Source organism: Petaurus breviceps, unplaced genomic scaffold (genome assembly GCF_028583685.1).
Source record: "Petaurus breviceps papuanus isolate PSGF00001 unplaced genomic scaffold, PetGlider_PUasm1.0 90977, whole genome shotgun sequence".
NCBI classification, from domain to species: domain Eukaryota; kingdom Metazoa; phylum Chordata; class Mammalia; order Diprotodontia; family Petauridae; genus Petaurus; species Petaurus breviceps.
This window is the reverse complement of record NW_027187391.1, coordinates 46,640,378-46,652,784: the sequence shown is the minus strand read 5'-3', so window position 1 is coordinate 46,652,784 and position 12,407 is coordinate 46,640,378. Positions and strand designations below refer to the sequence as shown.

Below are 12,407 nucleotides of genomic sequence, written 5' to 3'. Positions count from 1 at the left end.
AGGACCGTAGGGCAGGTGAGGATTCCACGGGCAGAGGGACCCCGGCAGTACTTTGTCTGTCTGTTTTGATGTTATTTTGCCAGATTTGTCCACTGGTGAAAGACTGTCCTGTTGAAGAAGTCCTGGAACCTGGCATTTGGTTAAGAAGGCCTGAGACTGTCCTGCAGACAGAGAGTGAATACTGTCCACTGGTGAGGGACAGTACTGTTGTTGCAGGGGTCTGGAGACTGTCCTGCAGACAGAATGAATACTGTCCCCTGGTGAGGGACAGTACTGTTGTTGCAGGGGTCTGGGAGCCTTTCTGTTGGTTCAGAAGCCCTGAAGAAGGATTTTCTTGTTGTATGTTTACAGAAATCCTGGGAGAGGGCTTTGCTAATGTGTTCAGGGGTTCTAGGGCTGTTCTACAGACAGAGGATAAATTCATGAAGGGACTGGCAATGTATCTTATGGCCTTGCTAAGCCTTGTCTCTCCAGGAACTAAGATTGCTGAGAACTTGCCTCTTGTCAAGATGAAGAAAAGACCTCCATTTGGGTATTAAGTGCTGTGTTTAAACTTGATGTAACTCTGGGGTAGATTCAATTGTGACCCAGGGGTGGGGAACTTTTGACCTTTTTGTGTTCTATGGTTGAGCAAATGAATGTATTTTACTTATGTTTGGAAACTAATCTCCATTTGAGAAGAGGGGCTTTGTGGTGGACTTAATTAAGGTATAGCCTAGGGGTGGAGAAGTATTTGGAACAGAGACTTTGTAATTGATTGAATGATTGGAAAGTCCTGGGGTGGGGTAGGCCTTGGAGATGATTTAATCACACTTAGTAAATGCTGTATTTTGAATGATGTCATGTTTTGATCTTCTCTGTTCTGGGTTTGTTACTGAATAAAATAGAGAGCACCTATGCTGGTATTTTGAACCTGGGAAGTTGCCTTTGCTTGATATTATATTACACCTGCCTGCTTCTATTGGCATTACAATAAACTTTGCCAATGACAGGGAAAAAAATTCTCCCCCAAGACAGTTACCCCAAAGTGAACCAAAATGGGTTCCCTATCACTAGGTGAACTTGAACAGAGGCTAAGTGACATCTGCTGGGGTTGTCATAAAAGGCATTTCTGTCCAGACGCAAGTTCTAAGTTCTTTTCCATATCTGAAATCCTATGAGCAAATACACCTCTAAGGCTGCCCTTATAAATGGAGGTTTGATTTTTCTCTAAACTCCTTAGGAAATCAACTGGGAGAACGGGTATTATGTTACTTGGTCATGTGCTTTGGTAATTCCTTAATGTGCATTACCCTGGCAAAGTGAAACTTTGAACTAAAAAATAGCAGAACTTCTTTAATATATTCCAAATGTTTGCAGGGATTCTTTTCCCTTTTCTCCTCCCATAGTTATAGGGAAGAGAGTGAGTGAGCAAACTGGTGGAGTTAGGGGAGTCCTGGGGCATTACAATGAAGTTTAAACTGTATGTATTTTCAAGATGACATAAGAAACTACTTAAAAGTGTTTCCCCTAGGAGAGATTAGTGCTATTGGCTTTCAAATACAGGGGAAGAAAAAACAATTGAAAGAAAATAGTATTTGTTTGGCTCTCAGCAGAATGCTCCAAAGATGGGCATGGCAAGAGGTCAGACTACAAAAAATCTACATTCTGATTTAAGCACATTTAAGGACTTCTGGGCTTTGTAAAGGTATGGAGAGAAGAAACAAAGGAAAAGTAAGAGTCCTCTTCCAGGTAATGCGACATAGTATGTACTGTTCCTGGGTAGGTCAGTGAATTGGGGGGAAATAAAGAATCTCTCAGATTTTTCAGTCTCTAGAACCTATGTGTGCTTCATGTGGGTGAGGGAGAAGTCTCTTCTTTTATACCTTGTCCTATTTCTTCTGTGTCAAAGGTGCTTATCACCAGTTGACTTAGTTGGTGTGAGCATTCTGCTGACAAGGCTAGAGTCATGAGTTCAAGTCTCTTAGGAATCAGTAAGCTTCTAGACAGCAGAGGCATCTTGTTTCTATCTGCCATCTCAGAATAGGTTTTGCTGTTGGCAGCAGGCCTGGTCCAGAGATTGTGGATGCATCAGCACATATGCCCACGACAGAAAAACAAGGCAAAGTCTATGAACTACAGAGAGTGGGTAAGTCCTGTCATGCTCAGGCCAAAGAGACAGTATGTGTTCTGCATAGGAAAGAGGGCAGAAGATTTTGAGGTAAAAGCAAAAGAGAAAGCGGAGCCTGTAACCTAGAGGGGCAAAAAAGACAAAGAGAAGTTGGCTGGGCTTCGGGAAGTTACCAACTGAGTATCAGATGCTTTCGAGGGTCTGCAAAGCATTTTCTCCCTACCTTCAGTGCCTTAGAGCCCATGGTAAATCCTGTCTGGACCATGCCATCTGCTATTCCAAGCTGGTCTATGTTCAGCAGAAAAGGAGTGACCAGCGTCACATATGTGGCACCAGACCATTTCTTGAGATATTTTGGAGCCCAATCTTCAGTGCCTCCACCAACGTTATCTAGGACAAAGTCAAACCTAGAGAGGAGAAAATCAAGAAAGTCTGGTAAACCTGTATTCTGAATGGTGGGGCTAAGATACAGGAACATTTCCATAACCAAGGAGTAGAAAACAAAGTGATGGGTTTTGTCACATATACTTCAGTGAAAACAGATAAATTTCCTGGATGTAGCTCTGCCATCCAATCTCTATTGTGTGTTCACTTTAAATGAGAAAGATTTATTTATGTGCTGAGACTTCTTGTTTTCCCCCAAGTGCAGAGCATTCAAGAATAGGTCAAATGTGACCCACTGTGTCATTTCATTTCTTCAAGTTTTCATTTCATAACTTAGTTATTTCATTTCTAACACATTTAAGAACTGTTTTAGTTTTGGAGGAAATAATCAGGGGTGCTGCCATTCACCCACATGAAACTCAAGTCACTTTCTAATATACACAAGAAAGATTTTCATTCTCAAATACCATCTAACCATTGTCTTTTCTCCTAGGATTTGCTTATGAAATTTGACTTCCTGAATTTTCTTACATTGGGTATTTTTGTTTGGCTTCATGTAAAACATAACTGGTGAGTCTAAGTACTACTCCACAATAACCAAGATGCTTCGTATCCCCCAAAGTGCTTTGTCAAACCAAATATCGTATCATCACAGACCTCAGAGAATATCATCTAAGAATGAATCCCTGGACCAAGGATGTTTGCCATGCTTTGCATTCTGTCCCTGTGTTTTTTTTTTTAATATTAACAGTGGAGGCTCTGAAGTAGGCTACAGATACTTAAGATCATATATTTAGAACTGGAAGAAGCCTTGGAGGCTTAGTCAAAATACCATCACTTTTATAGATGAGGAAACTGAGGCCCAAGGCCCTTGGATCTTGTTCAAGGTCACTCAGGTAGTAAACATCCAAAGTAGGATTTGAACCCAAGTTCTCTGCTCCAAAGCTAGCATACTTTCCATCAGACCATGATGTCTTAATTTCATCCAACAAGGAATAAGTTTTCTAAATTAAATCAAGAGGTATATATGGCCCATAGATCAGTTCATCACTGAGTCAAAAAAAAAACCCTGGTCTAGACCCAAAAGATCTGAGTCTGAATCCCAGTTCTACTATCTGCTATCTAGGTGAAGTGAAAAAGCCCCTTCCCCTATATGGGCTTCAGGATCTTCATCTATAAAGCTCAACTAAATTATCTCTAAAGGCCCTTCCAGTTTTCTATCTATGATCCTATGATATGTCAAGGAATATAAATCCATGAAAGATATCTGGTGTGTATCAAATATATATTGCCCATACCACTTCACTGTACAAAAGGGAAGATCATATCATCATTCCACAAGAGCACAAGTTTAGAGCTGGAATGAACCTCCCCTCCCCTCATTTCATAAATGAGGAAACTGAGATTCAAGGAAGTTAAATGACTTGAACAAAGTCACACAAGTAGTAAGTAGAGACAGGACTAAAACCCCTTTGTTCTTTGACTTCAAGACTACCATCCTTATTCGTTAAAAAGAAAACAAGATAAAAATTACTTTTTCATAAATTGCCTTCCCATCCTAGCTTTATCAAATGATGAACTCAGTGCAAATCTTGAAACCTATTACTGATTCTGCATAACAGCTTAAGTCACTGTATGGGGACAATATCAAAGGTGGCAAAGGTGACAAACAAAAGCTCACGGATATCAAGCCTTATGGATTGCAGTTTAAGTAGATGAATGTGGCCAGAATTGGGAAAGGAGTGATTTACTTGCTAATTAGTTAAAAGGAAATTTTATCTGGAAGTTATTTCATTCTCTTGAAAAATAATTTGTGTCTACAGTCACATATCAAATATAAAGCAAACAGGTTATCAGCCTGGTCTCAGTCCAAAGCTGCTGTCCCAGGGGTCCCGACAAGGAGTGGCCATGAGAACGGGCAGCTCAAGTCGCATCACTATTTAGAAGCTCAATGAACCAACCAAGGGCCATAGGTGCTTCCACAGACTTACACCCCTGGGGCCCAGCTTAGCATTCCTGTGTTCTGCCAGATGGCTGAGACATGTAACAGAGTCCTCCATGGCATGGGCTTCAAGGGAGCAGTGGTAACAGGCCATTCATAGTAACATTTTACCAGCTGAAAGGACATTAAAGAAAATGCAGTAACATCTGTTTTGTCCCTGAACCCTAAGGCCCAGGGACCTCCCATATGACCACCAGTTGAGACTCTGCACCTGTGCTATCTCCTTCCCAGAATGTGAGTTCCTTGGGAGCAAGGCCTATCCCCCTTTTCTATCTGCACCCCCACAGCTTAGTGTAGTGCTTTGCACATAGTTAGCACTGAATACGGGCAGCTAGGGTGGCTCAGTGGATAGTCAGTTGGACCCAGAGTCTTCCCAAGCCCAAATCTGGCCTCAGACACTTATTATCTGTGTGACCCTGGGCAAGTCACTTAACCTTGTTTGCCTCAATTTCCTCATGTGTAAAATGAGCTTGAGAAGGAAATGGCCAACTACTCCCATATCTTTGCCAAGAAAACTCCAATCGGGGTCACGAAGAGCTGGACACGAATGAAAAACAACTGAATTTAATAAATGCTTTGTTTGTGCATTCATTCACCCCCACTTCTAAGGACCACCAGAACTGATGGCAATGCTTCAGACCAGCAACACAAGACCCTCAGTCAGTCTGGCTCTCCAAAACCTTCATAAGTAAGGTCTGCAACTAATCTACTACCCACTACCATCTGAAGCAGCAGCCTAGGGGAGCAATTAAAGGACTTCGCTACACACTTCTGTTAGCTCTGCATCCTTGGGAAAATGACAATTCAGTCTCAGAGCAGAGTGGGATAATGGATTGCGAGTTGGATTTGGAATGGGAAAAGCTGGCTTCACACTCCACCACCATTTAATAGCTAAGTGACCACGGGCAAGGAACTCAACCTTTCTGAGCCTTGGTTTCTCCAACTTCAAAATGGATTTGAGAACAACAGTACCTACGGTATTGTTATGAGACTCCAACGAGATGAGGCATATTTGTAAAGCACTCCGCAAACCTTCAAGGGCGATATAAATATCTATTTATTATAATTATACTACACCCCTCAAGAAATTCCTGTGAAGAAAGCAATGTGTGATCCTTAAAGCGTTACAGAAACATGAACTCTCAAAATAATAATGAATAACTATGATTTGGCACATGACAGACCAAGAGTAAAAAAATTTTTGTGTTTATTTTCTCATTTTAAGTGGGATGAAAGCTGGTGTCTCTGCCCCAAGTGTAAAACTTAGGAAAAGAGAACCCTTTGAAGTCCCTGGCAGCCCAAACATCACAACTCTGGAACTGCTCGATCCGCTGCCTCCACATAAGTCCTACCTTGGGAAGCCAGTGACCTCAGAACGTTCACAGAAAGTGCTTCTTGTGGGGCCAGCTGAATGGGGACAGGCTATATCTCTACATCTGGCATTTGCTTGGTAAATATCAAGCAAACACACAAGACTTGAATTTCGGCAAACACAGAACCCTGGCCACTCTCCATGTAGCCATTTGAACACCCATCCTCCTTCTGTTTCTGTTGTGCCCTTATTATATCAAAACACTGGAGAGAAGGGAGGAAGGAAATTCATATTTAGGAAGCACTTATTACATACCAGGGCCTGTGCTAAGTGCTTTACAGATATCCTTACAACCACCCTGCAAAGTAGGTATTACTGTTATGCCTGTTTTACAGCTGAGGAAACTGAGGCACAGAGAGGTTAAGTGACTTTACCAGAGTCACACAGCTAATAAATATCTGAAGCTGGATTAGCACTCAGGTCTTCCTGATTCGAGGCCTAGCCCTCTGTCTACTGAGTCTCCCTGTTGGATACAGGAAAAGAACAGGGGTTATGGCATTGACCACATATTATATAAATGGCACTGTCTCAGAGTATCCAGATCCTGTGGGGATGGAAGTCAAAGAACAAATTCAAAGCCAATCCTATGCATCCTCTTCTCAAAAACTAGCCATAGTGTAATGATTTTGGAAAGGATGACTGAAAAGCATGAGGCAAGTTGAATATCACCAGCAATTATCTAGAAACCACTTGGAAGGCTAGGTTGCATTAAAAATAGTACAAACAGCAAACAAGCTAGACTGACTTCTGATAACACAAGGGGGACTTTTTTTAATAGAGATACCTCTCTAAAGTCATAACTACAGACCAGAGGGACACTAGGTCACTGAGCCATCCCAGGCACAGGCACCTAGGCTATCTGCCAGTGCCTCATCTCCCATCTCCCCAGTGTGAGATTGTGCCCATACGTACAGTTTTAAAGATTTCAACTGTTCTTCCACACTTCCAGATCTATAATCAATTACATCATCTGCTCCAAGCTTCTTTACTAGGTCAGCGGCATCCCCAGAACAAACTGCCGTCACATGGGCGCCCCATGCTTTTAGTAACTAGAAAAATAATTTTTTTTAAAGGAAATAAAGTTTTAGGGACTAGAAATGAGAAACACATCTCAGCATAAGTCTCTGGAGGACATTAAGTGACTGGTTCTCAAGAAGACAAAAGGAAAGACACCTATGAAAGGAGTAAAAAAACCAAGTATATGTTTGTTCACCAAGAAACCTTTACAAACCAAAAAAAAAGTTTTAATTAATAAAAGCAACAACCACCGAGATTTCTGCAAGTTTATGATACATTTTACATTGATCATCTCCTTAAATTTGACCTTGCTGGCACACGTATGCACCCTAAATTCCGACACTGCTAATTAACACTACTACTCTTCACTGAGAGGTGACTGTCTCAGGACAGCCCAAACAGTCAGGGACATATTCTCTTATAGCTATTCAGGAGCAAATGAGGAGGGGCTTGTCATCTAAGTACTTAGCTCAAGTCAAGAAGACTTTCTAAAGGCTTAGTGAGAAAAATTTGTGTTTTAATGCAATAGAAAGGATCAGATGATCACAGATTTGGGTCTAAAAGAGCCCTCAGGGGTTATCTAGAGAAAGGATTTGAGCCCAAGCCCTCTGACTCCAAATCCAGCACATTTTCCACTGCATGACACTGCCCGTTTAGCATATACCAGCTAAGCGTACTGCCTCTCATGTATAAAGAACAGCGATTCTCCATTTGGACTCCATAGAGCAGTCTGTAGATAGCTTTTAGGGAATCTGTGAAGCTGAATGGGGGAAAAAATGACATCTTTATTTTCATTATCCTTAAAATGAAATTTAGCATTTCCCTTAATTATGATTAGCAGCAACAGAGTAATAATTAAAATTTATCAGACTGACACAAAAACGGTCACGAATCCCCTGGCTCTGAGAGAGTAAGCTATACAGTTCAGAATTAGAATTAAACAGAAATAAGGGCCAAATTCTAATTCTGTCAAAGTTAAATGGCAAGAATATTCCAGAAAACTGCTGTTGTTTCCCTTAGTCATTTACAATGTGAGTAATACTTTTCAGTTTTCCTAAAGCTATATAATTAGGGTTACCTGAAGATCCTCTTCTATCATGGATAACTAAGGCCAGGCCACATGATAACTCATGTCTCATGGTAACTAAAGGTCATGGCAGGTCAGATGCTAACCTTGACCATTCATGAATTTCACCAGAGACCTCTTTATTCTCAAAGCTCATACAGTCACAAAAAAGGGCTCTGAAACCCCATGAGAACTTCTCCCATCTCCCTCAACCTTGCCCCACACCTACTTTAAAGGCCACTGTGTTTATGTCCTGGCAATCTGAAAAAAATTTTTCAAGGGTGAAATAGTCTAAAACATATTTTGTTCAAGGGCTGAAGTCAAAAAGCTGCTTGAGTGTAATGGCATATTGCTTTCAAAAGCAACTCCCCAATTAGATGCAAATGTGTTAAGAATGTGTTCTAGGATGAATAGCTCATTAGTGGCCATGGCTTCACCAATATTAAAATAAACCTTAAACTGTCAAGAAAAAACTAAATTGCTTTCTGTGCACCTACTTACATTAAGTGTGTGTGTGTGTGTATGTATGTACACACACACATAGAGAACTAAGGAGAAGAGAGAGGGAAAGAGTGTATGTATAAGCAAGCGTGTAAAGGAGAGCAAGCATTAAATCATTAGAAATAATTTGTATCACATGGTAAAACAATTCAATAAAGGTTTTGGCCCTTTTCTTCCTTAAGAATTTAATAGTCTTTCTTCTACTTGAAGCTACTTAGCACTTACATTGTGCATACCTTAACAAATAACTGGCCAAAAGGTTTAAGCAAACAATTTCAACACTGAGAATTTTTCTATCAAATAGACAATTTTTATAATTTCCCCTCCTTTCCAGGTCCTTTTCCTTCCTATTTTTTTCCCCTTTTGTTATTGGAGTGAAGAGAAACACCTAGAAATAAGTTTTTTTCCTTGAAGAATCATACTGGGCAGAACAAGTAATGTGTTATACTCCCCTTCTTCTCTGGGCTTTCTATAGGCTGTCTATAAAATAAAGATTTACATATTTAAATAAATTACAAGGTAAATATGATGCTTTACCTGTGTAGCAAAGGTACCAATTCCACCTGAAGCTCCCAAAATTAAAACACTGTAATGCAAAAGAAATTACAACCATTAATAACACATTCAGCAAGATTACAAGTCAATTAATTAGTGAGGAGGCAATAATATTTCGTTGCTATTGAATCAGACACTCTAAGCTATGCTCTGACAATCTGATAGTTTTGTAAGGGACACTAATTTAAGGTCACTAGGATTCACTGGACAGGGTACATTTACCAAAAGACACTTAGCTGATTTTAAAGAGCTGATATGAGTTCAAAAAGCTTAACCTGACTCACAGTGTGAGCTGTGAGAGACTGCACTTGCAGCCACTGACTTGAAGGAGAAGGGGCCAGGCTGTATTTGGAAACTTCACACTGGAGGTCCCTGTAAATTTCCACTGACACAGATCACAGAAGGCTGCTACTCAGTAAGCTTTTTGGTACTACTATTAACACTGACTTTGAATTAGCTGCTCACTCTGAAACATTTTGGTAGCTGATTTTTGGAAGCAGAGCAATTCATCTTTCAAACTTTTTTCAAGAAGTGTTCATTTCAATTTCAAAAAATTTCAGAATTTTAAGGCTGAACCACAGAGATCATCTAATCCTAACCCTCCCTGTACAAACAAGGAAACTAAGGAGTAAAAAGGGTCAATGGGCTTGCCATGGTCACACAGCTTTATCACCTTTCTATGAAGGAGAAAAGTATTATTAAATCTTACAAATAAGTATAAAAACATATCCACATTATACACACATAAAAAAGTCACTTGTGAGGGGCAGCCAGGTGGCTCAGCGAGTAAGAGCACCGGTTCCAGTGTTGGGATGACCTGGGGATCAGGTCTGGGCTCAGATACTCAGCACCGCACCCAGAAATAATAACTGGCCGTGTAACCTTGAGCAAGTTACTTCACCCCAATTGCTTTAAAAAAAAAAAAAAAAGAACGTTTATTGTGGCACTTTTTGTACTAACAAATAACTGAAAGGAAAGTGGGTGCCCATCTATTAAGGAAAGGCTAAACAAAATGAGGCTTATGAACGTAATGGAATATTATGAGCAATTTGGAGAAACTTGGGAAGATTTATAAGAAGTGACAAAGAACAAAGCAAGTAGAAGCAGAACTAATTATTGGCATGATGACCACAAGAATGAAAAGAACAATAAAAGACGTCAGATCTTTAATCAGTGCAGTGTTCAATCATGACTTCAGAGAACTGATGGTGAAGCATGAGATGTAATGGACCATAGGGGTGGAATGAAGCATAAATTCTCAGACGCGGACAACACTGTACATACTTATATTGCAAGGAGGATTTCTATTGGGAAAGGATATGTGGTGAGAAGAGTCACCAAAGGGACAGCAATGTAGAAAAAGGAAGAGAATCAACTATGCAATTTAAAAATATCCACACATGAGAATATTTTAAATACTGGCTTAGTCTTCTCCACAGGAGATTCAGTAAAATGAAATTAGCATTCAAGGCCCTCTCCATAGAATCAGGACCATGTTTTTCTTCAACTTTATCTCCTACTCCCTACACACCCTCTGCTCCAACCAAAATGGCCTGCTCATTATTCCCTAATCACGTGAGGCATATTCTCCTACTTCCACGGCTTCGCACCAAGATTTCTTCTTCCTCTCCCTTCCCCTACCCTAGGCAATCTGGAAGTCCTCTTTTTCCTTTGTCTTTGCATGTCCTACCTTTCTTCAAGGTCCAATGAAAATTAATTCTCTTCCATTGAAGGCTGCTCTGCTTCTGATAATCACTGATTATATTGTGTACATAGACACATACTTATGTATCTATGTATGTATGTATGTAATCAGATTTACAGCTGGAAGGGACCTAAGATGCCATCCAGTTCAACCACAGAAAGATACTCTCACATATATGCGTGCGTGTGTGTGTGATGTGTATGTTCACATACGTATGTCAAATTGAGAAGTTGCTAACAGTTAAATCACAAGGGGCAGTGTGGTATAGTGGAACTGGTCATGGAGACAGGGGGACCCAAGTTAAAGTCTGACCTTTAATACCTGCGTGTCCCTAAGCATGTGTTTAACTTCTCAAGCTTCTAAGCGACTCTCTAGGTCGCTAAGTTTCAGAGACAGTATATATCTCCCTTGGTAGAAGCTACTCCCCATCAGAAGCTCTGTATATCAGTACAATTACAGTCCTAGTTCCTAACTTATCCCTAAATCATATGTACAATTACAGGCAAACCTGGACTCTCTCCATGGCCAAAGTGCCAAATCAAATGCTTGATCGATCACCCAACAAGTCTTTACTTTTACACCTCCCATTGGGCTTTTAGCCCAAACACTGGTGAATTGATTGAGATAAATTCTTGAACTCCTGGACTGTGATAGCAAATGTCATGGCACTCAATTTTATAGTATGTGAGTAAGTCATGAAATAAAACAGTAACAAGGCATTTGATGCTAATGTTCATCACAATATCTTCCAAGAATAGCTCAGAAAACTAATTCCACATTTATCCTCTTTACCTATGAAGTAGAGAGAAATTGTTACATGTACAAAAAACTGCCTTTGAGTGATTGTTAGTCAGGGAGGGAAAATCTCAAGCTCATTAAACAACTCATTTCATTCTAGTGTTTGTTTTTTTTTCAGTTGCTTCCCCAACTACACATAAGTGCTCCTGAGAGCAAGCCCCTTTTGTCCTACTTTGTTTCTCAGTGGTTAATAAGGAGCCCCATATCCCAGCAGTTCTTAACAAGTGTCTACTGAGGGTGGCAAACCAATGAATCAAATCAGCACCCTTTTCTCTACTTACTTGGAAAAAAGTAGTACTCCCCCTAGGTAAATGGTCACTGACCTATAAGTCTGCATTTAAAATGAAATCCAGTAATGGGAATCTTGAAATTAGTTTTCAGTCCTCAAGCAGGGACACATGGATAGAAAGTGTGAATATAATGGATTAATATAACACTGTAAGAAATGACGAATGGAACACACACAAACCAATGCAGCCTGATTTAAGTCAAACCACCAGAGAACCATCTACACAAGGACCACAACAATCTGAATGGAAACAACCAAAACCCCGAACATCACAGAGTTAGATTAAGTTTTGCCTTGGAGAAGAGATGAGAAAATGCACTTTCTTGCTTTTGTGTATATGTGGTGGGTCTGGGGAGATGGGGTGGGAGGAAGGGGTTAGAAAGAAAGTGATGTACAATGAGTGTGTATGCTGTCAGTAGGCACAGAAAATGTCTTGAGTTTGGGGTTTGTTTGTTTTTTTTTTTTTTTTAAGTTTTATTGCTTTCCTCTTATCTCCCTTCCCTTATTCATCAAGACTTCCCTTACAACAAAGATAAAAAAAAAAAAAAAAAAAAAAAAAACCCCACCAACTCAAAGCTTTTTTTTTCTCACTTCCCTTTTAATATTAT

General features: G+C 40.2%; 1 protein-coding gene and 1 long non-coding RNA gene across 4 annotated transcripts in view; one reads left to right on the top strand and one right to left on the bottom strand.

The window, feature by feature from the left end:
• RTN4IP1 (reticulon 4 interacting protein 1) overlaps positions 1-12,407 on the bottom strand; it is a 66,921-nt gene that overhangs the window by 27,014 nt on the left and 27,500 nt on the right. For all 3 annotated transcript variants that reach the window (XM_069077120.1, XM_069077119.1, XM_069077121.1), the window contains exons 5-7: positions 8,990-9,038; positions 6,781-6,917; positions 2,334-2,517 (exon numbers count right to left, since the gene is read on the bottom strand). In XM_069077120.1, coding sequence (XP_068933221.1) covers positions 2,334-2,517; positions 6,781-6,917; positions 8,990-9,038 — 370 coding nt within the window. The remainder of the gene's footprint in view (positions 1-2,333; positions 2,518-6,780; positions 6,918-8,989; positions 9,039-12,407) is intronic.
• LOC138152999 (uncharacterized) lies at positions 55-912 on the top strand. Its single transcript, XR_011166265.1, has 2 exons — positions 55-209; positions 243-912. It is a non-coding gene; the product is annotated as an uncharacterized lncRNA (long non-coding RNA).